The 26676-nt window shown below is 37.9% G+C and overlaps 1 protein-coding gene across 4 annotated transcripts in view; it reads right to left on the bottom strand.

Annotated features, from left to right (window-relative positions):
* Positions 1-26676, bottom strand: part of ASTN2 (astrotactin 2) — a gene marked incomplete at both ends in the record, with an annotated part of 945572 nt that overhangs the window by 546945 nt on the left and 371951 nt on the right. For all 4 annotated transcript variants that reach the window (XM_080940102.1, XM_080940100.1, XM_080940099.1 and 1 more), the window contains one exon: positions 24822-24968. In XM_080940102.1, the coding sequence (XP_080796228.1) occupies positions 24822-24968 (147 nt within the window). The remainder of the gene's footprint in view (positions 1-24821; positions 24969-26676) is intronic.

The raw sequence follows: 26676 nt of genomic DNA, 5'->3' as shown, positions 1-26676 counted from the left end.
GGTGGTTCAAACTCTGAGAGCACCAAGGGTCCAGGTGCTCTCAGACTCTGTAGGTCTTCCTGTGAATTTTCTAAAACTTTAGCGGCATGCAATTCTTCCTTCTATTCTTCCATAAGTGACCCCAACTTCCATTCACTGTTTGGCTGTGGGTGTCTGTATGTGAGCCAGCTCCTGTGTGGAACCTCTCAACATGCTCCTGTCTGCAAGCATAACAGAATAATAGTGTTAGGGATTGGTGATTGCTCATACAATGGGTCTCGAGTTAAGTTGGTAACTGGTGGGCCATTCCCCTAGTCTCTGCTCACTCCCATGCCTGTGTTTCTTGTAGATAGGATAAATTTTGGTTTGAAAGTTTGGTTGGTGAGTTGGTATCTCTACTGCTCCACCAGGCTTCCTGCTGGGCTACAGGAGGTAGCCATTTTAGGTTCTATATCTTAAACATTGTGGATCACATTTAAGGTAACCCCCATTGATACTTTTGTGCCTCCCAGTTCCCAGGTCTCTGTCATATCTCTGAGATGCCCCCTTAACTTCCTCATCCCTATCAGTTGCAGATTTCCACTTATTTTCAAGGTTGCCTATGCACGACTCCTGTCCTTTCCTATACTGAACCCTCCATTCCCCTACCCATCGCCTCTGTAGGCAGGGTCTTTAAAGAGCCACAGTTAAAAGGTGTATCCAGCACAACTCAGGTACTTATAAGAAGACATTAGTCACATACATACATGAGGGAGAGACTTTACGGAACTGGGAAAAGAAGCAGAATAAATCAATCTCGTTGACCATTTGAACTTTGATTGCTAACTCCATAACAAAGAGAAAACACACTCCTGACATTTCAGACACTCTATCAATGAATGGTAGTTTCTTATAGCAATATGAACAAACTATCACACTACTTGCATCTTACTGGACAAATATCTCTTATGTTTGTCCTGATTATTAGCCTTTATTTAATATCAAGGAACCCTTGGGATTACTTGTCAGAATAAGAAATTAAAATGTATATAATAAAAAGCATGAAATGACAAAGTCAATAGTTGAAATTCAGTTTTATACAGGTACTTTTTAAAGATGCATAGAGTTCTAAAAATAAACCTAGTTTGAAGTAAGCTGTTTCACTGATTTCCCATGAGCCCACACTAATTCTAAATGCTCCAATATTGCCAGAAAGACAAAAGAATGTCTATCCAGTGATATCTAGGTTATAACATATACATATATATTATGTAAATCAGATGCAAATGTTAAGGAGACGGAAAGAAGTACCTGAAAATGCCCAGGGATTATTTTAAAGAAGGGCATTTTACATGAAATACTGTATTGGCAGACTCTTCAGAAAAGAAAAAACTTGGTTAAAGTAGAAATACTCTTCACTGAACTTATAAAACAGTTGAGAACTTTATGATGTGATGAGAGCCACATGATATGTAAAAGAAGTCCCCAAACACTTTCTTTTATTATTCCCTAAGTTTGCTTACCTTTTTCTTCCAAATTGTGTTTTACCTGTGTCATTTCAGCAGCACATGTGCATTGTTTATCTACCATTGCATATTTATGGTTTACATTTACAATGCAAACAGGGAGTATATTTTATTACCCCCAAATTTGATTTTTATCCCATTGGGTGTGAGATAATGAAATATGAACATGATAGTCAAACCTTCTTCTTTAATAGATAATGAACCCTAGGACAAAAAGTAAGGGAAAAGGTGCTTTAAGATCCACAGGATTTGTCAAGTACCATGGTATGTTATATAAAGAGAAAAAAGAAACCTCACAGGCAGCAGTGGTGACCTACAATTGTAATGAAATTGACAATTCCTGTTGCCTATCCTATTGACATAGCGATTGTACTTTGAGGAGTTGCATGACTCATGTGTCTTGGATCATGTTGGTGATCACACACAGTATAAAAGATATGACTATATGTGATACATAGTGCTTACACTTGTTAATACGGATACTATTAAGAAAGTTCCCAAACATTGTAATCTGGTACACAAACTCTGGAATTCACTCTGGTGGTTCCTCTGAAAATTGGACCTAGTACTACCTGAAGTCCCAGATATTCCACTTCTGGGCATATACCCCAGAGATGCTCTAACATACAATAAGGACACATACTCCACAATGTTCATAGCAGCCCTATTTATAATAGCCAGAAGCTGGAAAGAACCCAGATGCCCTTCAGTAGATGACTGGATACAGAAATTGTGGTATATTTACACAATGTAATACTACTAAGCTATTAGAAATGATGACTTTATGAAATTCCTATGAAAATGTATGTATCTAGAGACTATCATCCTGAGTGAAGTAACCCAATCACAAAAGAGCAGACATAAGATGCAATCCCTGATAATTGGATACTAGCCCCAGAAAACTCTGAATATCCATCAAACAACTCACAGACAACATGAGGCTCAAAAAAGAAAGGCCAAAAAGCAGAAGCCTCAGTCCTTCTTAAAAAAAAAAAAAAAGACAGTAAGTTTATAGCACTTAGGGTCTCAGATTAGGGTACACCTAGACCTTAAAATATTAATAACTCAAGAGCTCAGAATGTAGCCTTGTGGCAACTTTTGGTTTATAAAAATCATTATGTTTAATCTTTACACACCAAGAAATCATTGAGTATTTCCATGTTATGTTTTGTTTTACATGTACTTTATGATCATTGTAAATAGTAAGATTTCAATGCATACTATCAAACCTTTAAAAAATCAAGTGCTAACAAAAATATATTCATATAGTTCTATATTAAAAAAGAAAGTTCCCAAACATGCATGTTACTGTATTATAAATTTAGTATTCTACCATTGCATTTTTTTTTTATTTTTAGGGTATACATCATATACTGAAAATTTAAAAGAAAATTTCCTATAAAACATTATTTTGCATTACATGTCATCAGTATATACATACATGTCATCTTCATCAAATATTTTGATTATATTTTCTCCTAAGCTTCATTTAATTTTCTGGTGTTATGTGTACCACAGCCATATGAGCAATGAAATATATCATTCAAGCAGCCCAGATATGTAAAAAGTGAAGCCACTCAGCTTTGTAAAAGTATACATTATGATATTTGCACAGTGACTTAGACTATATCACCATTATTAAGAAAATGCATGAACAAAACTACCTCTAGGATTCTGTGTACAACTGATCTCCATACTTGTGAAGCCCATCAGGGCTAGAATGGAGTCTAATAGTGTGACATCAAAATTACAGTTGGTTGTAGTAAGTTACATCACTCAGCAAAAGCAACTGATATGTAGCTGAGTGATGGATGTATAAAAACTACAACTCCCTTTCTTCGAGGAGAGGTCCACATCACTGCATAATCACCTAAGAGCTCATAACTAGGTGCACAGAGAAGAATAAACACAGAGATGGGGAGGCCAATGGGGATGCAGTGTTCTGCATAAGAAAAACAGTTATTTCTAAGTAGTTAAATTACTTTTTTCAATACCCACTAAACATACGTTTTTCTCTGAAGTGCCATGTAGAATTTCCTGTGGGCATTGACAATGTTTTTCTTTTAAAAGCATTTTCTGTATTCCCCATCTCAAACTGTGATCAAAGTCTAGCTAAAAACAGATTGCCACAGAATTCTACATGCTTTTATATGCCCTAGGTCTTGCTTTAACTTGCTTTAGGGGTGTTTGGGGTCTGGACAAAGAGCTATTTGGAGTTTCATTATTTCAAAAGAGCATTTTCCCAAAGGTACATGACAATTTTGTACCAAGCTAAGTAATAGAAAAGAACAAAGTCATAAAATGTTTCTTGTGTCTTTTAAATTCATTTAAATTTCTAAAGAAATCATTTTGATGCAAGTTTGAAAGTAACTTTACCCTCAAGTTTGTTTTTTTCCCTTCCTTCCTTCCTCTTTTCTTTTTCTCACTTTAGATTCCATTAACAGTTATCTGAGAATTTATAAGTCAGATCGAAGATATGCACTGGACATATTTTGCCCTAAAATTAGTGGTTCTTAAATTTAATCTCTATCATCTCCATCCACCTACCTATCTATCCATCTATCCATCATCTATCCATCAATCTAATCTATCATCTATCATCTATCTATCTATCTATCTATCTATCTATCTATCTATCTATCTATCTATCATCTATCTATCTATCTATCGATTTATCTATCTATCTATCTAACTATCTATCTATCTATCTATCTACCTATATATCTATATCTATCTGTCTACTTTGGGGGTTGATGGGGATGTACATGCTAAAGAATGAAAATAGATGTCTAGAGAATCTTTCAAGAGCAGATTTTCTCCTTCCAAAATGTGGGGGTCAAAATAAAACTTGGGGTCTCAGCCTTGCTGTCAAATGTCTTTACCCATTAACCTATTCCATTTGGCCTAGATTATTCTCTCTGGAAGGAATATATTATGTATTGGCTCTCTATCTCAGTAGCCCATTTTCTGACATTTATAGTAGAAAAGATATTTTGCTTTGTGTTAGCTTAAAAAGTAAGACATGAGGTTAAAAGTGAAGTTGGGTGGGAGCTCTGTCAGAAGCTAACCAGGGGCAGCCCAAAGTCTGGTCTAGTCCCTGATTTCTGGTAACTGGTTTCTGAATGTTGTAAGAAGAATAAATACTGTAAGCTTGATCATTTCTTTGTCTGAATTTTTGGAATAAAGTTCATAGAGTTTACAATGTAAATTAAGTAACTTTTATGTGGATTATCTGGGAATAGCATAGTATCCGGGTAGTTATTGACAGGGCACTATTCTTGAATAATCCACCCAGTCGACAATGCTTTTCTGTTTGCAATTAAATTTCTATGCATACACATAATGTATGTGATTGCACAACACACACACACACACACACACACACACACACACACATACACACAGTATATAAATATAATTGACTATGTGTCCTAGAATATTTTCATATGAATGTGCCCATACAATTCTATAAAAATTGTATTTTGTGTAGACAATGATATCTGAATTTGCACAACACAGTAGTCCAGCAAAACATTAGGTTCATGGTTAAAAAATCACCTTGATTTCACCTACTTACTCATTTCCCTTAGGCTGACACCTGCCACATCCACTTACTATTCCTCTTACACTGTAACACTTGACAGTATTATCTAAGGGGACTTGGAGTCACCAAAGAGTGAAGACTGTAGGAATGACAGCAGATCCCATGAAGGATGCCTGGAAAAAATTAGGATCAGTATACTTGGAAGGAAAACAGTGCAAAAATGTGTGGTTGAGGTATGAATCTTTATGCCAGTAAGAGCTTACTGCATACCCTTGAACCACTCTGTGTTTGCCAAGTTAGCAATGTTTCCTGTCCTTTTTCTCTTCTTTATTTCTGTCCTCATCTTATGAAATGTGCTTCTCTCTGCTTCTTCAAGGAGTCTGCACACATGTCAATGGCTGTTGGCAAAGTTAACTCACAACTGTTAGCACCAAGAATAACCATATTAACAATTCCTCCTAGATTTGTTTCATTACTACAGGTTCAAGCTAATCAACCAAATTAGACACAGGGACTTGAATGCTTGTGTGTTTGTGTGCATGTGTGTGTGTGTGTGTGTGTGTGTGTGTGTGTGTGTGTGTGTGTGTGCGTCTTCCAAGGCACATGTATGCCCTGCTATTTTTCTCTAGATTTCTTTTGCCATCTAAGCTCTTCTATGATCTCAAAAGTGTTTCAGGGGGGAAAAACACAGAAGTTGAAATCAGCAGTGCTGGACCCAAATGGGGTCCCTTCAACTCAGCATCTTAGTGGCTCTGGAAATTGATTGGCATTTCTCTTCTCAGCCTATTCCTCCAAAAGAAAGTGAAGGGCATTTACCATGCAGCATTTGCATGCATGTTATAGGGCTGTGTGTTCCTGGCTTACTGAATGCATCTGTCAGATGGAAATTTGTCCTGTTAATGATACCAATCTTTAAATGACCTTAGAACTATCACTAGAGGGGAGAATATTATTTGTGTTCTCATTCTACAGATAATGAAACCAAGGCTTCAGGATTTCACATGTACATATCCTGAAATGCAGATACACCACTGGAGAATGAAGATGACAGTGCACCCTGTAATAACAATTATAATGTTCCAGACTATTAGAGTGTCTCTTATACTTCTCTCTTCAAGAACAATCTGTCTACACACTACAAAACATTTTTTCTGTTTTGTTTTCTCTTGCTTATATCAATGCTCACCTCTGGTTCATTCTTCAACCACTGCACTTCTTAAGATAATGACAGAAACATAAATTATACTATGCTAGAATGAGTCCAAAGGGGTAGCAGGTGACATAACATTGTAATTCGAACTTAATATCTCCAAAAGCATGTACTATTTCTAAGAGGAATTTTCTGGAAACTGGACAATAATTCAAATTAATGCTGAGCCTTAATCTAATTGTTTTATGATACTACAAAAGATTACATGAGGTAAAGCTTCCAAAAAAAATGTCAGAGGCTTCAACAATCATGTTGATGGAACAGCTTTTACTGTCTGGCACAGATGAGAACAGCTGCCTAAAGATGTAATATTGGTATTTGGGGCACCATAATAAAAGTGATCTGCAGTTTATCTACTCCATAGCTTCCCCAGCAATCAGCTGTTCACCTGCTTAACCCTGCTATGAATTCTAGGACTATGAAAGAGACAAGGGATAACATTTTTATTCCCAGATCAGACAGAAGACTCGAGGGCTCAAGTAGGGCTTCTTGTGGCTGCAGTCTTTGTTTCTAGTATGGGATGCATGCAGAATGATCTCATTCCTTATGTTCTTAGGAAGACTTGGTAAAGGACAGATTTACAACATTCTGCTCTGCAATCAGCAGGACCAGTGGTTTTCCAACCCCACTAATCTCCATTTGTTTTCCTATATGACCACTGCCCGACTTTGTAAGCCATGGGGTTCTTATTCTGCAAAACAGGACAGTAGCGAGTACCACATACCTCTGTACATCATGATGGGATACTAGGATGATTGTGATGCATAAGGAAAATCAGTGGCCCAACAATCCTTAGCATCTTACATCAGTATTTAAACATTCACTATAAAATATCAATCTATGATATATGCACAGGTATTAAGGAGAAATTCTGAAATCATGCATACGTCAAAGAGTCAGCAACTCATCAGACATGACTTGGAATTGTGAAAGAGGATGTGCTTCATATATATTTCTTGATAAAATTGATCTCACTGTTTTATAATAATACTAATAGTGAGAAAAGCTGGGGGAGAATAACGGTAGAGTTGAGATAATGTTGCACCATTGAGTACATGGGTTAGTGGCCAAGTGATCATTCTCTTTTTTAGTTGCTAGTAGTATATCCCCAGGCTGCCCTTATAATGATGTGAAAGGATCCCTGTCAGACTTTAGGCACTAACCGCACATTTTCTTCCTCCTATGGGTACTCTTCAGATTCTTGCCTCCGCCTCCTTATCTTTGTCCACATATTCTGAAACATTCAGAGCCAGGAACCACTGGACTATCAAAGAGTGAATTCCTCCTTTAAGTGACAAGTGATCCATTATGATAGTTAACATTGATTGTCAATTTGATAGGATCCCCTAACAAACAAAAAACCCTCTGTGTATGTGAAAGAATTGTGTCATTATGCTAATTATGGTGGGGAAATTGAGTCAATTAGGGTGGGGAGACACACTCTTGGCTGGCAGTCATGGACTGAACATGAAGGAAGAATTATGAACAACAATCAGTTTTGTTTCCCCATGGTGACTACAATGTGATCAACTGCCTCAAGCACCTGTCCCCTTCCCTTTTCTGCTATGATGGGACATAGATACACCTTCAGTGAGGCCAAGGGAACTCTTCCTTGCTTATATTGCTTTTGTCACAGCAACAAAGAAAGTAACTTAATTCATCTGATGTCTTCGCTGATGGCCCAGAAGACGCAACTTTTTTTTCACCACAGTGTCATTTGCAAAGAATCTGAATTTGGTACATGCTCCATGAGATGAGTTGTGGGCATACTGGGGGCTACTTCCATCAGAAGAGAATGAACTTTCTGCAGAACAGTATCTAACATATCTTTAACAGAACACCTTTCATTTGCATGGTTGGAACTTGGCAGACAATTATTAAAACATTTTGAATGAATACATGAATGATAAATGGTGCCTCTAGCCCACTGTCTGAAAAGTACTGCCTTAGATGTTACAAAAGTAGGCAGCCTGATGCAAAAAGAAGCAAAAGAGGCAAATTGCATAAGTGCCTTTCCATAATCTCTTGTGAGAATCAGTATTAACACACACACATACCTTAATGTCCAATACCATACTTTATTCTACAGAAACAGCAAGATGATTTCAAGGTTCTGAAATGTTACAGAACTCTATGAGTTTATTGCCCACTGGATGTTTCCACATAGTCTGAAAAAATATGAGGAAACTGATGTTTTTCTTTTCTACAGGTATTTCCAAGAAGAATTATGTAAATGTGTGGAATGATTTTAAGAGTAGGTGGTACTCACTTATACCATGCCTTCATGTATGTATATTTTCACTCTTGTATCATAGAAGAATTAGAGAAAGATAATAAACAAGTGCCTTTGCCTTCCTTGCCCAAAGTATCGAGCTTTGAAACTAGAATCCTAGTTTCTATACTCCATGCTCTCTACTTCATGTTTTCTGCTAATGAGAAGATGGTGCAGTGTTGTTTAACTAATTATGTGTTTGTTCCAGTGGTTAACACATTTAGGGACCACCTCTTATGTGTCAGTCCTAGAGTTCTTCAAGTAACAGGAAGACAGGATGTTTATCTATAGCAAATTATATTATTATATAGATGGGAATGACGAAAGTAGTTTTACCAACACCTACATGATTCCAACTATGAGCAAGTGTGCACACCTGTGCATGTCTGTATATAAATGTATACATGCGTATATACATGTATGTATGTGCGTCTCCTACAAAGAATAAATGGCAAGCAAAGCTTCTGAAATATTTCCCCTGAGAACTAACAGTCTAGCAAATGATTTTAACTAAACTGGCAGATGCGCAGGATGTTGGGTATATATTTATGTTTTTGCTTTCAAGTTTAATTGTCTGTTTTGGGATGTTAGGAGTCTGAAAGAATGCACAGTTCAGTATCCAGGCTATAATTCTGTCTCTATATTGAACCCCATGGTGCATACATTATTTCTATAGTAGGAATGATCACTATGGAGACCACATGAAAGAAGAAATAAAGTTCAGTCAATTACACTTGTGTAAAGAACCAGTGGATGAGTTATTTTTTTTCACCGTTAAGTGCTTTTAGAGGATGAAGCCCTACTGTGTTTTTAGAGTGAGACAGCTAATCCAAGGCAGCACCGAAGAGCAGAAATCTGGAATTAGGCAGCCAGTCCTCATGTTCTGGCCCTGCCCCTAATTAGCAAAATGATAACTATCTAGTAAAATGGGCTCTGGTTGCAAACCTATAAAAATGTGGATAATGATTTCATAGGGATGTGGGGGGTAATGCATGTAAATTAAATTTCTGAGTTTCAAATTACTCACATTTAATGAAAATGAGGCAATATATGTAAAGTTCTTAAAACACTACCTGACATATAATACGTGCTTAATAAATGTTAGTGCTCTCAGTGCTACTACCTACATATATTTGATAATCCTATCAAGAAATGAAAGAGAACGCAGCCTTGTTCAAATTTAGTTTGGCAGAAACAAATACAATAACTAAGCTTCTTGCTTAAGTAACATATTAGCTCAAGTTACTACAGCACCAACAAAAGCCCATTCTGTGACTCATTTCTACTTTGCTAATTACCTGGTTCTGCTCTGAACCTCTGCCAGGAGTCTTTATCCTTGCCATGGACATATCCCCATCAGTTCATGTGTGTGTCAACACGGGTGCACAGCCCTTGCCATCTCTTAGGACTGCGAAGAAATGGCATTAAACGTGAGTGATTTGAAACAACTCAAATTTAATTAAAAACAAAATTAAAAGTTGTTCTAAGCCTGCCGCTTCAGCCAGCGAGACTCAGAGGAAATTGGTAAGTGCAGCTAATAGCTGGAGCCAATTCACGAGCCTCCACAAGGAGTCAGCGGAAACAGAGAAGATGCAGACCTTTTAGAGGAAACAATTAAAAATCACTTCTGAGAAATAATCACAAGCAGTATCCCAGGGTAAAAGGGACAATTGTTGGATGATGTGTTTCACTTGGATAGCCTCATTTCCATTATGGGAGAGGACACTGAGAATTCTAGTTGCATCCTCCCTGGCTACACAGGAGGACAGGATCTTTGAAAATGGAACTGAGAACATTAGAGATTCTTGAATTCCATTGAAGAGTAACTGGCTTAGGCTGTCTAAAATTCCTCCTGACCAAATTATTCAACCTTTGAAATTCTAGATATTCATGTGGCTTGGTATAATTCATTTTCTTCAAGGAATGGGTTTCTGAAGACCAAGGTCAGCTAGAGAGTAGCCAATAAAAATGTTAAATGCACTGGGCACTGGACTGAGGTGGGTGGCAGTCTAAGCAGGGACTGTGCATTTGGTCTGATCCTCTAGGACCTATGAAATTCCTGACTCTGAGGACAGCATGAAGATAGTGGGAGAACTGGAGCTATGCCTGTAAGAAGGAAGACGCAGGAAATGGTCAGAGGTGATAAGTAAGAATGGTGGGGAAAAATAAGGAGCACATGACCGGAACTGGGATGGGTAAGCTTCACATGAACATTAACTCACAGGAGTTTAATGGAACTTAGGCATACAGCCAGAGCAGATGACATGTGTCCCTGACAATCAATTCCTTGAGCTCTCTCTGTCTCTCATCCTCAATTCTCTTGACCATATGAAGGCAACAAAGATATTTCTTGCATAGAAATGTGCCTGGTTTATTTTTGAACATCCCCAAAACCCACTTCATTGGATGAACACCAACTATGATGACTCTATAGTTATAGCTTTGGAGCCATTCAGATGCCTTTAGGCCTGCTGTTTCCTATGTCTGGGTCCATTTACCTTTTCACTCCTTGATATCTGATTAAATGCTTCCTCTTCTGAGAGGTCTCCCCCATGAGACACAGGGATTTCCAGTGCCTTTCTTCCTTCTGAATTCAATCACATTAACTACTACCAATGTTTTGCTTTGCCACTTTGAAAGTCTGCTTCTTTTCTTTTTTTTCTTTTTCTTTTTTTTTTTTTTTTTTTCTTGTTGAGAAGTATAACGAAATCAGGACACGTTTTGCCTTCTGAAGGAGATCATCTCTATTATACCACCATACATATGGATCATGAAATGTTTAACATATGAGAATGTTAATGTTCTTACCCTACTTCTTGGCATGTCAGAAGCACTTGAGTCTTACGAGTTATCCTTAAGAATATCAGACAATATGTTTATTTAGATTCCTAATAGCTAGTGGATCTGTGTGGAGGAAGAGTAAATGGTGGAGGATTGAGAACAAGACCACAGGCTTCCAAGTGCAAGCCTGACATCATTTTAGTGACTTTGAAACATGTACTATAGTTCTTGTTGCCTACATGGATCTTATCATGGAGTAAGGACAGGAAATTAGGGAACCCCTTAGCCCTGAAGGTGGAAATAACAGGGTGAGTTGAGCAGAGGGGAGAAGCTGAACGTAATTTGCTTTTGGCTCAAATCATTTTCATCTGATCCGCAATTTCTTTCAGAAAGAAGCTTTTGTGTTCAGTTCATACTCTACATTGTCTAAGAGGCTTTTTTTTAAATGGCAGCCTTGGTGGGAATACCTTTAGCTATCTCTTACCTTGGTCCTTACAGAGGTTTGAAACCATGAGGCTCATGTTTATTTGCATGGTTAATATTTGGGGTTTAAAATAAGTTGTCTACAGAAGTTCCACAGGAGCTGCATGTGGAAGACAGTGTCTAGGTGGAGAGTAAGGGATAACAGATGGATGCAAGAGAAATGCGCTATTTGCAAAGGAGAAAAAGAGAATATAAGCTCTCAGGAAACATCCATTGTATGCAGCTAGAGTGTGTGAAGCAAAGCATTTTGTATGAAATAATCACAGAAGAGACTGAAGATGACTTCCTGTTCTAATAGTCTATAATTTAGAAAATTGCCAAGCTAGTTTCTTGGCGGTATGCCCACAATTTTCCTTCACCCCTTTGCCCATCTGCTCTCTTTTTAAGGTGGTAGAAACTGCCATTTTTAATTGATTCCATATTTCAAATATGACATGAGGTCCCTAGGTATACTCTTAGCCTTCTGATTCCAGGACTATACCACTGCCCAACCCACTAGTGTTGCATTTAAGTCTCTTTTGGAAGTAACCATCTCTGGAAACTTTATATCCATATGTCAGCTCAGCATCTGTGCAGATTCTGGGGACTGACACCCTCTCCATCCTCCACCTTGGACAAAATACTAAGGTTAGATAATATTTCAACTGTTCAAATATTCAACAGAGCAGCCTTTAAATATCTCGCAAATTAATCTTGCTCACACAGTGCCTTGACATCTTTTACTAATAATTTTCAGCCACACGGGGCTCTAAAGGTCTTAAACCTATGTATTTTTCATCATTGCTTACATTTTCTCTTTGTGTTTCTTTCACTCATTTCCTTCTAATGTGGTCAAAGGGTTGGCATCTGATTCTTGATCTTGTATAAGAAAGATGGTGCATGAATGGACTCAGTAATAGTGGATGCTCGAATCTATCCCACTACAGGCCTCACTCTTGCCACTGGTGACCGTTCATCCTTGACATTTACACTGAATTTGGTCTATCTGCATCCTCATATTTCCCAAGGACAAGGCTGCAGATAGGATTTGAAGCCACAAACTATGGTATTTGTGCTTTAACTTTTGCATACCAACATAACAGTCAGCAAAAGGGAAATTATTCGATCTGCCTTCCTCTTCCATTGGACATAAATTTACAGTGATGGAGATAATCTAAGGTGTTAGGAATGCTAGGAAGGATATTACCACTAAGCTATATTTCTAGACTTCCCTGTTAAACAGAAAAAGAAGTTCAGATCATTTAACAAAGGAAGTCAACTTAGAATAGGGGAGTAGTGATGTTAGTGATGCTAAATAAAAGCAATCCCTTCAGTGCTTCCTGCTTGCAGAACATTGGACTGAGCCCTTCCCTGCTATCTCATTTAATTCTCACAATTCTACAGAGTAAGAAATGAGCTATGAGCATAAGTATCATTGGTTACATCAACGAGCTAAGAAATCTTGCTACTGGTATTTGAATCAAGATATATCTAACTTTAGAACTTAAACTCTGAATTAGGTGTGTGTGTGTGTGTGTGTGTGTGTGTGTGTGTGTGTGTGTGTGTGTGTGGTGTATGAGTAAATGTTTGCCTAAATTTATGTCTATGTACCATTTGTGTTCCTGGTACCAACGAAACCCAAAAGAGGGTGTCTGATCTTTTACACATGAACAGTTGGGAGCAATAATGTAGGCATTGGAAACTGGATTTTAGTCCTTTGAAAAGGAGCCAGTGATTTTAACAACTCATCCATCTCATTTCCTCACCTCTCTCTCTCTCTCTCTCTCTCTCTCTCTCTCTCTCTGTGTGTGTGTGTGTGTGTGTGTGTGTGTCTGTCCCTCCCTCAACTCGTGTTACAAATGCAAATAACCATGCCTGGTTTTGATATGTGAGTGTTAGGGATCAAAACTCAGGTCATCATGGTAGATTGCCTGTCACCTCATCTACTATGTCATCATCTTTCTACTTTTACCTTTGAAATAGTATATTATCCTACATACATTGTATGCAGTAATGGATTTCACTGTGATATTTTCATACCTGCATATACTCTTTCACACACTCCTTTTGTGTTGTCCTAACATTTTTATCTCCCTCCATATCATTCATTTAAAAAGTCCAATGCCTTTATTACAGCCATTTTCAGGCTAAAAAGTAGATACTGGGCCTGTGTGTTACCTCTAGTGGTCAAACACATGACTAAGATAAGAGAGGCCTTAGATTTGAGGTCAAGAACTATAAATATGAAGCTTGACTTTCAGGTTGGCCTTCTCTTGAGTTCCCATTCATGCTCACATCGATCCTCAGCCTCCATACATTGTTTTTTAAACCTGGGCTGATGACACCTTCTCTCATGTTGTCCCCTTTAGCTGGAAGACCAAGCACATTATCCTTATTCTTCCCATCTCATTCCTAAAAGAAATAGAGATCTTTGCTCTAAATCCCTATTCATCCTATTTTAGTTACACGACCTATTTAGTTACACATCCTATTTAGTACACAACCCAAGTCCTTCTGTCTAAGGGTAAATACCCAGTCTTCCAAGTCCCTCTGTCAAAGCAGAAATCCCCACTCTTTTCTGGCAACCTTGTTGAATCTGGTTTTGTGTTCCACTGCCTTCAGGTGTGTCAATTGCTATAGCTCTTAAGGACGCTTTTCCCAATGCCCACCAAAAGGATAATGCCATTGATAGTAGGATTAGCAGTTGCTGACCAAGTATTGTTGAGAATTTTGATGCATTTCCCTGGCTTATCTTTATGACTTCCCCGTGATGGAGAAATCCATGGATTTACTTTTACAGACAGTGCGAGTGGTGACTAAAAGTATCAAGACTCATTCATGATACATAGGTAGTAAGTGGAAGGGTATATATAGATTTGAATCCTATGGATGGGGTATTATTCTATAGCTCATGCTCTCTTCACTACCACATCCACCTTTAATGCTTGTTACATTGAACTTTTCCCAGAATGTGTTTTCTTTTCTTGCGCTCAGCAAATGTCAGATTCACATCTGAAAGTATGAATTCACACACACACAAAAGTTCAAATGTGAAGCAGAGTTAAAATAAGGGAAGGCATAGCCAGGAGAATCATGTGTAGCCAATGACCGAGAGGCAAATTTGATGATCAGATGACCAGGGCATTAGTAGAGATTCCAGACGTAACCCACAGCTTTGGGGAATCCTAAGGCTGAACAGCTGAAGACATATTTGCTTTAGATAACCCAAAGGGGCAGGCTTAGGAAAAAAGCAAAATAGCAAGGTTTTGCTGGGTATGAAGAGCTCGGTGGAGGATGCTCAGATTGTAATTATTCCTCTCATCTTGTAATCTCTCTTTGGAAAACATTGCAAGCATCCTCCTCTCCCCCTCTCACTGGCACTGAGGATGCTGAAGGTCCCTTGACATCTGGAGCTGAGAGCTAGAGATGGGGATATATCTTCACTGCCACAGTCACTTCCCACAACTTTCTTTTTCATCCAGACAGCCTTGGGAGCTTGCAATCCCCAGAGAAACTTGGCCATGATCCTTCTAAGCTTTCTTCAAATGGCAACTTGTAGGCTGTGGGAAGTTTGTTCAGCTGCCTCTGCTCTCAGCATCAGCACAAGGGACTGTCTGGCTACAAGGATTGACTTGAACCATCTTGAAGAGACAACTAGGAACAGTAACATGATACAAAAATGAGATCTTACTCCTCACAACATAGACTAATATTTTAAGTTTACCCAGAAATCTAGATGTGTATGGGGTACAGTGTAAAAACCTTCACATACGTAAAAACCTTAACACACCTTACTTGGGGATTGCCCAGGTACTATTTGTATTTTGATGCTAATTCTGCTTTGTCAAAAAGGGCTGCCTAATCAGGTAGTCAGGTGACATCATTTTAAGTCATAAAATAAATGATAGAGCTGGTGATAAGGCAGGGGAAGGGAAGATGGAACTGCAAAATTTGAGGGGAAGGTAAGAGGAGAGATAGCCAGTCGATGGAGGAGGTGGAGGAGTTAGGAGGATGATGGAGCTGAAACAAGTGGCCTGGAGAAACCACAAGTTAGAAGAGATGTCATAGCTAGGGAACAGAGTAGTGTAGTGGTAGATCTACCCAATCTAGGCACTGCTTGTATTCATATTATTTGAATTTGTCTTTCTTTCGCACAGCCATATTTGGGTTAGAAAGGTTAGGGTAACAAGTACTGTATATTGATTAATTTAGGGAAGTTATTACTTCAGATACCTCATTAAAAACATTTATCATTTCTTTTTAAATTTAAAAATAGCCAATGTTCTTTCTTTTAATCATTCTGAGAAATGGTGTGAGTTATTGCTAACCATGTTACTACAGTATGTTATGGGAAACTTGAGCAAAATCCTCCTCACTATTGTCGCGTTTATACACAATGAACAATTATTTCTTAGCCTTCTGTCCCATTGCATCTCTAGAATCCATTACTTGGCACTCTGCTCTTCTCCTATGTGAGATCATATATTTTTAGCTTCTATATGAGTAGGAAGATGTACTATTTATCTTGCTGTGCCTAGCTTATTTTACATATTGTAACATCCTGCAGGTTTTAAATTCTAGTGTTTCTCTTACTTTCAAAATGGCTAACACATAAGGGATTCTTGGATTTCTCCCATAATTTATAATGAAGAGATTGAGGTATGGAAAGTAGACATTTGCCCAGAGTCATTTAGTACCCATGGAGATTCAGAGTTGACCATGGTTGGCCTTATCTTAGTCATTGCCTGATGCTTCCTGGAGCTTGGGGTGGTGTTATAATATATAAAAAGTCTCAAAGGAAGGAGGCAGCATTGGGCTTAGATCCTACCACTTCCTGGTTTAAATAACATACTAGACCTTGCTATGTGTTCCCTCTGTTTTGTTATTCAGTAGCTCATTCCTGTATTATTCTCAAACATCAAGCTACTAAGTATACCTTCTACCCACAGGGATTTGATCTTAATCTCTTGAGAGCTCCCGGCCTACCTTCTATCCTTGCAGTCTAAAAGGAAATGAAGCCCCATGTTTAAACCAAAAGGATAGAATAGGAATTTTACTGTGCCTTGCAACCACCCTCTGTCCCCCAGTTCCTGGGAACATAGTTTTTAACACAGTCTGCTATCAAAACACAGAAATTAGTCTCTAATTGTGGACGTCAAACACTGTTTTATCCTTTGTAAGGAAGGAAATTAGTAACAATTCATTCTGGTTGGAAGCCAAGCTAACATCTTAGCCCAGAGTGTCATTAAAATTCTCAGTCCCACTAGCTCTGGTGATAGCTATAAAGACTTGAACATGTTCAGTTGCTGAGAATGGTTTTCCTATATTTGTTTTTCCCCAGGTCCCTTGTCACATTTAACCTGGAGATCTGTTACTATTTACGGAAGACATGGCTTGAAGCATATTTTTTCTTTCTACAGTTTAGCAAATTGAGACTTTTTTAATGAAGAGTTTTTTGTTTTTTTTGTTTTTTAAGGAGTGCATTCTAGGGGGCATCCAGAGCTTCCAGCATTGGTGCCAAGCTATGGAAGAACAAGCTGCCCATTAATATGGGAAGAAGAAAATGGGAAAAAAAGTTTTCACAGTTTATAATTATATTACCAATTTCATTACAGATCTCATTTTAATTCTGACTGAAACCTAGCCTAGCCTTCTTCCTGTACTTGCTCACGTATAGTTATTAAGTCTGGGTTGAAGTTCAACTCCTTCTGCTTGGTTTCAGCATATTAATATGGTTTATTGGTATTTCATTGCCTCCTCCCCCATAGGCATACTGAATCTCAGCTCAATTTATATTTTTCCCTCTTTCTGGGCTCTGAGATAAACCTTGCTTGATTTTGATGTCAGGGTTGGGTTGTGAGTTTGATTGGAGTTGCATATCTGTGGGGATGAGTGTAGAAACTGTGGGGTGGGAAGTCCATCACAGAAGAGGGAACCTTATATTTCAGGCAGTTAGATTTTTGAGGTTCTCTCATCTCAGGGCATCAGGGTCTATTTGCCACTCCTGCAAGGTCTATTACAAATGTACCACATCAAAGTGCCCATTAGCCATGATAATAAATTTGGGACATATATATTCTGTCTCCCTTGCCCTTGGGGAAATTTAAGTTTATTCTTATTATAATCACTTCATTTTTTTTTCACTAAGCAAATGTTGCAGGGTAAGACAAGTATTCAAGGTACTGTTGAAGATACTAAACACAATTTTAAAACAAATATTATCTTGTATGACTTGCAACCAAGTGGGGAAGACTAAAATTAAGAAAATAATTGTACAATCACAAATAGAAATAATTCTAATAAAGGAAAAAGTAAGGTTGAAGGAGAGCAATTAGCAAAGTATCTATAGCAGGCTGGGTTGGAAAGGGAAGTTAATTTACAGTTCAGGCAATGTGATACAGTGTGGCAAGTAAACACAGTGACCCATGCAAAGACCCCAAGATGAGTATTTGAAGATTTGGTCTCAGAGGGCCGGAAACCGCATGTTCAGTCTTGATGACAAAGGGAAATGGAAGTCACTGAATTGTTTTGTGGAAAGCATAAACTAAAGAAATTTCTTTCTTAAACTATAATATTTTTGACTTCTAAAAACCAGAGTTTAGAGTGGTTTTAATGGAAGAGACATGTTTTGAGGGCAACAGTAATTTCAGTGAGACATGGGCAGCAGTTTGGAGAGAGACTGTCATGTCGCTAGAAAGGCAAAAATAATATTGATGCATGGAATATTCATTGATGCTAAGAGTGCCTTATGTGTATGTTATGAAGGTGATATTGTAAAGAAAAGAAAGTCATTTGAGCTTTAAAACGGGAGGAAAGCATATCACTGGATAGAAGAGCGTTGTTTCTCACATAGGGTAATTAAGAGGCCAGGGTTTGGAGAGCAGCAGACAGAAACAACTTGTCTTAATAACATTACGTCTGTGCAGTTGAGTTAAGAGTGAAAAACGCCGGGGCCATCTTGTGCAGTACTTCCACCAATTAACCTGTACCATGATGTGCCTTTGAACATCTGTGATTAACACTGAACATTTTAAAACAAAGCCTGGGATGAGTCCAGAGAGCAAGGTGCCTAAGGAACTACATCCTAAAATAAATTGCTTGGCAGCTTGTGGCTAAGTAGTCACTTTCAGTGTGGTGCAATTTTCCCTTCTCAGGACTGCAAATTCTCCTCCCATGTACTCAAATCGTAGCAAAGTAGCTGTGCAACCAATTACGAACCTCGTCCTTTGTTAAAGTCACGAAGCTGTGCGTTAACTTAGTTTCTTGGATTGAAAGTCAAGACAAACTGGGGGAGGAGGGAAGCAGAAAAATGCATAGATGTAAACAAATGCATGCTCAAAAATATCCACAGCATGGCATATCCATAAACCACAGCATCCTATATGAGCAGTTTTACTTGATTTGTAGGCTCAGAATGAACACTCAGACTTTAAATAACTCAGTCACAAGGAACAGAGGAGATTTGAAAAACACCTTATTTCATTCACAAGATGAGGTTTGTAGTTTAAACTAAACTGAAAAAGTACATTTTAACGTATGTATATTTCTATCATATTCATATTTCTATGAATCATAGTTTTGTTCAATTCTCTCTCACTCGCTCATGTGTGTGTGTGTGTGTGTGTGTGTGTGTGTGTGTGTGTGTGTTTGTATGTTGGAGTTAAATACATTCATGACTTGATTAGAAAAATGTGCTAGAGACACTCTGTCTCCCTTACCCCAAATATCAGAGTCTTTCATTATTTCTGAGACTCATAAAAGAATAGGTGACAATCAGAGATGGAATATGAAAAAAATATATTGCAAAAATTAGCAAAAATGAAGTGCTTCAAAAATTTAGGTTCTGATAAAATAGTTTCTAATGCAACAGAATATATGTTTAACTCAATTCATGCCTTCTCACTTCTACAACCTCATGGAATGGGGTCATCTGTTCTTGCAGGCTCTCTGTGATGGGGCCTCATTACCTTGCAATGAGCCCCTTCTCATAGTAAGAAAACATTGTTACAACTACTGGCATTCATATGACTTATTGAGCCATTACTAGGTATTAGGTATTCAGCTAAGAGCTCTGTGGGCATTGTTTCATTTATTCAATGCAATAATTTTAGGTGATAGATATGGTACTATCCCCAATCCATAGATAATGAAACTAAAGCTTAGAAAGTTTAGGAGGTAGGCACAAGGTCACACAGCCAACAGCAGAGGAAGACATTACTAACCCAAGACTCCCCTTTCTACACTCAGAGTTCTAGTTTTGCCTTCTGAGAACTCCAAGAGCTGGCTGGCAATTTCTTCCTTCCTTCCTTCCTTCCTTCCTTCCTTCCTTCCTTCCTTCCTTCCTTCCTTCCTTCCTTCCTTCTTTTATTCCAATGTTGAATACCCTTTAAAATCTTGTTGTTTATTTTATTTATTTTCATTTGAAATGTTATCCCCCTTCCCAGTTAAATCCTCTATTCCCTCCCTCATAGCCTCTGTTTCTATGAGGGTGCTCTCCCACCCACCCACCACTACCACCTAAGTGCCCAAGTATTCCCAAACTCTGGGTCATCAGGTCTTCACTGGAACAAGGGGCTCCTTCCCATTGATTCCAGATAAGGTAATCCTCTGCTACATATGTCGCTAGAGCCATGTGTTCCTCCATGTGTACTCTTTGGTTGGTGGTTTAGTCCCTGGAAGCTTTGTGGGGAATCTGGCTGGTTGATACTGTTATAATTCCTGTGGTGTTGCTAACCCTTTTAGCTTCTGCAGTCGTCTCACTAACTTTTCCATTGGGGTACCCACCTAGTCCAATGGTTGACTGTGTATATATGCATCTATATTCTTCAGGCTCTGACAGAGCCTCTCAGGAGACAGAAATGCCAAGCTCCTGTTAGCAAATGCTTCTTGCTATCAGCAATAGTGTCTGGTTTTGGTATCTGCTGATGGGACACTAGGTAGGGCAGTCTCTGGATGGCTTTTCCTTCAATCTCTGCTGCACTTTGTCCCTGATTTTTTTTTTTTTTTTTTTTTTTTTTTTGACAGAAGCAATTCTGGATTAGATGGGTGGATGGCTCCATTCCTCAACCAGAAACCATGCCTATCTATTTTATATGGTGTCTTCAGTGTTTCTCTTCTTTTTGTTGTGAATTTCGGCTTATGTCTTCCCTGTTGAGTCCTGGGAGCTTCTTGGTCTCTGGCATCAAGGACATTGTAGCGGCTACCTCATTTTTCCATCCACCACTGCTACACACCTCTGTTATATTTCCTGACCCTATGTACTCCTCTTCCATTTCCTCCAACACAGGATTCTGCCCCTCCTCTTCCCTCCCCTTCTCCTTCTCTAAGATCTTTTCCTCACTTGCTATTAGAGTGATTTCCTTACTGGAAGTTTGATGAATGGTAGAATATAGAACTGTGGTTAAAAAAAATAAGCTTTTATAGTTTCTCCCCTCTAAATGGTATTTAGTGACTCTTTCTCTAATTCTTCCAGATATTCAAAATTAAGATAACAAAATCTGCATAATGAATTAGGTCCAAAAATGGAATGAAGTCATCTCAGTAAATTGAGCTGTACACGAGTGAGACATATAACATATATATTTGGAAATCTTACTTTCCCTTTCATTACCTATTTAATCCCCAATGAGGGGACCTACACTGGAGTCTAACTTACATACTTAATCTAACTCTATTATTCATTCACATGTTGTCTCTTTTACTGGGTTTTCATATTGAATGAAAATCATGAAAATTTTGATGGAATAAAATGACATAACTACAAAATATTCAGGTGGCATTAATTAGACGTCAAGTACTTTTGGAATAAATAGGTCAATGCACGGGGGTGCACCATTTCAGGATTCATATTGCCCCTTCTGCCAACTAGTTGTCATCAAGCAAGCAGTTTTGGTCTTCTACACCTTTTATGCCATGATGTCACTGTTTTGTTAGAGGTGTGAGGCAACAAAGTCAAGTGTTACTGAGTGGAAATTATAAAATGACAAGCCACAACATACATTTCATACTTTAACATATTGCCTTAAGAATATCTCAGAACTCCACCAAGGCATCTCTTAATTCTCACAAATAGCAATACCCAGTCTCTCCCTCCAGAGTCTGGATATCCAGATGTCGTATAGAGATCATCTGGAGAAAATGCTAAATTAGGTAAGCTAATGTGCAGATTTCTTATGTTTCTTTATTGTGTGTTAGAGGACAACAGCCACTTGTGGCCTTGAAGAAGTCCAGGGGGAAATGGGGTGAGATTATTAAAGGCTTGGGTAGAAACTGTGTCATTATCAATTGTTTTTGCCAGCTGGGCTCTGGACAAGTGCTATGTCGTCTTGACCTTTTCCTCATAATGGGCACTAAGCATCAAGTGTAACTATACTGCAACACAGGGTCAGAATTCATTTTCTTCTGAAGACAGAACATATTACTCGGTCCCAACTAATATTTCAGTACTATAGACAGCTCAATGGATAAGGTTGGCTGAGAGCTCTTTCCCTTCTGAGAAAGGGCCAGCACCTTGGCAGCTGAAAGTCCTTGGGGACAGAGAAAAAGGGATGAAAGCTGCCATAGGAATATAGTCTTTAGGAGGCCTGGTTTCAACTGGAGCTCCTTCCAGTTGACATGAACTGTTCTCTTGACAAGTTTCATAGGCTACATATAATTTAATTGTATAAACAAATGTAAAATACCATTAAACTGCACTGTTACCTGTAGTTATGATAGATCATTGTACACTGATGATTATTAATGCTAAATGATGACACTAGTCCAGGAAAATAGAAATTATTTTCTTTTTCTGTTTCCTGCTATGTAACTCTTCTTTTTCTAGAAACTACAGCCACTACCTTGCTGTACCACATAGCACATAAAATAGTTATCTTCTCTCTTCTCTACTCCAGAGAGGGCTGACTTTTATTTATCAATGAGTCCTTGTTCCTTATCTGTCATCTGTGATTGATAAGGACCATGCTGGACTATTATTGAAGGGATGAGATGAGAAACACACGCAGAGATACTGAGATAGAAATACTGGAGGCTAACCTTGGAGATACAAACAAAAAGTTATCCTTGTACTGTCTGAACTTTGTATACTTGCTGAGAGAAGATGGATGATCATTGAGTGCTCATCTCTTGAATTGGGAAAGTCAGTTCCATCTGGTAGGGGATCAAGTTCGAGTTTCTGAGTCATCATTGATATTTCCCTATAGGGGGCAGTATTGTATTTTTGTTACCAAACTTCTCTGGATGTTTCTAGTTGCTGCATCCTTTACTTTCTGATTCCCCACATGCATGCTGTCTGTAAATTTGATAGCCATCTATAAGAAGGAGGTATCAGGTTCACCGTATACCTATGAGTCAAAGAAAACTATTGTCCCTTTTTTTTTATATTCAAAGACCTAGTCAATGAAAGAAAAAGTAGATGAAATATAAATCATTTAAAGTAAGTCTTGTATCATCTCTAAGACTGCATACATTGCCATTGAAGTGTTTTACCCTAGGGTTGAGTAATTTACTTTGTTTCATACACATGTAGAAACCAATAACTAAAGCATAGGTATCTCTACCTCCTAAAGTATGTAGCTAATGGATAGTGACAGCTGAGTGTTGGTGAGGGTTTGGGACAGGCCATTCACAGTGACATATAAAGTTCATATTTGTCATTCCTATTGTTCCATCTCAGTTTTGCAGTCACACATAGACTTCAGTAATTCATCAAGCCCTGAGCTCCAGGAACCAAGTTATGTATAGTATTTTCTTATAAAATATGCTCCCCCCCCTCTCTCTCTCTCTCTCTCACACACACACACACACACACACACACATCCTCCCTGTTTTAAATGTACATATAATTAAATAGGGATAAAACAGGGCATTTTATATAGATTTGAAAAATAACTTAACATACATAAAATGTGTAGGGTGGCAGTCAGAAGTATATTTTTTCACAAGTATAATTCAGTGTGTCTGTATATGCTAAAAGTGTGAAAAATAAATAAATTGATATACAGAGGAGGGTAGAGATCACAATGCAGTCTCCTTGCCCTGCAGAGGTTCTGCACAAAAGAATTCTAAGCAAAGGGAAACATTGCCTTCACTTTGTTTTTAGTTATATGTACACAATGTTGAGCCCAAAAAAGCTCCAGTGAATAATCCTAAGTCCATGGTCACAAATATGTATTTGGTTGAATTCAGTGGTCCATAAAAAAAAGTCATGAATGGGGAAAGGCACTTGTAGGAAGGAAGCAATTTGTCAAAGGTGGGAAATGAGAGTAAATACACTACATCTTATATATTAATGAAAATATCAAAGAATGTATTTTAACTACTAAGAACTAAAGTGAAAATTGAGTAAAGTTGCATAGTTCAGAATACCTTTAAAAATTATTCATGTTAAACTTTAGCACACTTACAATAGTAAGGTGAGGAGAAAGCTTTGGGGAGTAGGGGCCTGCATACCCCACTATAGGAACCAAACTTCATTGACAATTTTAGAGGGCACTTTAGCAATAGACATCAAGCATCTTAATCAGTTCCTTGGACATGTTTTGCTAATGATCATGGTGACTACATCGTCTCATTAATTCAAGTTAATTGGCTGAAGAATGAATAGTAGAATTTTCCTAGACACTTGTAAAGCACAGTTATAGGGAACAAGACCCGAACATTCCCTAGAACATTCAAAAATTCTACTAAAATTCATAGGGTTTTCCTTGTCATGTGATTTTAAGTATATAATATGATTTTCAGAGCAATTTTAAATTTGAAACAGGATTGAGGATCTTGATTAAGCTCTTAGATATTTTAAAGGAGTCCAGTACTCCTTTATTAATTTTTGAAATCCTCCTATAGTTAAAAAAAACCTTATCCATATACATATAATAAAAGCACCCTTTAATCTAATTGTAATAATCAGAGACTTAGATTAATAAGTGCTTCTTCTAGAGCCCTGGGATGGCCCTTTGTTCCTTTACTGTACATTAAAGAATTGTGAAATTATGCTGTCCATGGTGATATAGACCTTTGGTGTTCAGGGTGAAAAGTAATTGTGGGTTACTGTCAATGCTGGGCTCTTACCGTCTGCAATGAAGTGTTCAGGCACATGCAAAGTCACCTTCACAGTAAGTGGACAGGACATTTGGTTGCCACACACCATGGCCAAGATGCAGGAGCTGACAGCAATCAGTGTTAAGGCTGTCTTGTTCACAGGGCTTTTCAATAAACCTGGAAAACAAATATATAGAATGTATAATTCTGTCAGGTGAGGATATGGGGATAGCATGCAGGTAATGGGTCTTATAGTTTGACAGTGTGAATATTAGCCAAGAAGAGAAGGAAAGGAGGGAGGAAGGGAAGAATTGAAAAGAGGACATTAAATTGGGTTGGGGCTAAGTTGTTGGGTATTTGAGAAGGTTTGGGGAAAAACTGGGGTAGACATGTTTATTTGTACAAATATGAGAAGTTCTAAGAACAAAAAGTAATTATTAAGTAAAATATAAATTACATTTATAACAGAGAGTTGGGGACAAACCATATTTTCCAACCTCTTATTATTGTTTGTCTTAAACAAAATAGGCATGATGGTTCTTTTGGTAAAATGTAAAAGAAAGAAATTAAGAATAAAAAGAAAGAAGAAAGAAAGAAAGAAAGAAAGAAAGAAAGAAAGAAAGAAAGAAAGAAAGAAAGGGATTGAGATAAAGAAAAGAAGGAAGATAAGTCATCTTTTAAAATTTGCCAATCCACCCATTCCAATTTAAATGGTAATTCTTGACAATGATGGTACAGTATTAAACTCCCTTTAAAAGGAAATGAAAATATATTATGTGGTTTAATTTACTGACAGGTAGCAGAAAAAGTGAGTTCTTTGAGGACTAGTCTAGTTTCAAATTTCGTTCTAACCCATTTGTAGGAATTAGGTTTAGAGTGTTACCAGAAGGTCCATATAGTGGAACCTTGGTTCTCTCCTATGCATCTAGATTGCAAAGTAAGATAAAAATAAACTATAAGATTATTAGTTGTCTGTACCCATTAATTGATTCATGAGTTCATGGTTGGAGAAATTTCTGGGGCAGAGTTGAGGACCCAGGCAGAGAAAACAGATTATGCACTTAGAATGCGCTGGAAGGGTGTTTCTTCTCTTTGGCTCCTTCTTCTCACTTTACTCTTCTCTTTGATTCTCAGTCGCTGTGAGATCAAGAAGCACTGGACCTACAGTAGTATCAACCAAAACCCCTCAAACCCGAGTTTTGTAAACCACAATTTATATTCCATTTTTTATGTTTATTGTCTTGTGTATTTGCCACAAATATAAAACAAATACATCATTTACTGGATGTTTGAATCCATTAATTCTCCAAACCTCTATTCTAAGGGGTGTCTGATAGTTGGTGTCCATGTAATAAAATCAAAAGTCACCTGGGAAGAACTCTCAATTGAAGAGTTTCCTCCATTAGATAATACTTATGGCTATCTTTAGGGATATTTTCTTGGTTGTTTATTAATAGAGAAAGGGCTAGGTCAGTATAAGCTGTTCCACATAAAGATGGGTAGTCTTGAATTGTGTAAGGAAAGCAGATGAGCAAGCTAGAAAAAGGGAACCAGCAAAGAGTATACCTGTGAGGGCTGTGTTTTAAGTCTAGCTTCTACATTCCTACCTTGAGGTTTCCCCGAATTTCCATTCAGGATGGACTATGTCTTATAAACTGAACTAAACTCTTTCATTCACAAGCTGTTTTGTTTATGCCTTTATCACACTAACACAAAGTACCTAGGATATACTCGGCATACATGCTGGGAATATGATCAAATATCTCAAAGGATTGACAGAATGATTACATGATAGTGCATATAAAAAACCTGCCATGGAGACGTATTTCACAGTTAGAAACTGTTTAACAATTGCAGAACGACTTTAATCTTAATTTGTGAAACA

This window comes from Micromys minutus (assembly GCF_963924665.1).
Source record: "Micromys minutus genome assembly, chromosome: 28".
Lineage (NCBI taxonomy): Eukaryota > Metazoa > Chordata > Mammalia > Rodentia > Muridae > Micromys > Micromys minutus.
Note: the sequence above shows the minus strand (reverse complement) of the source record. Positions and strands in the feature narration are given on the sequence as shown.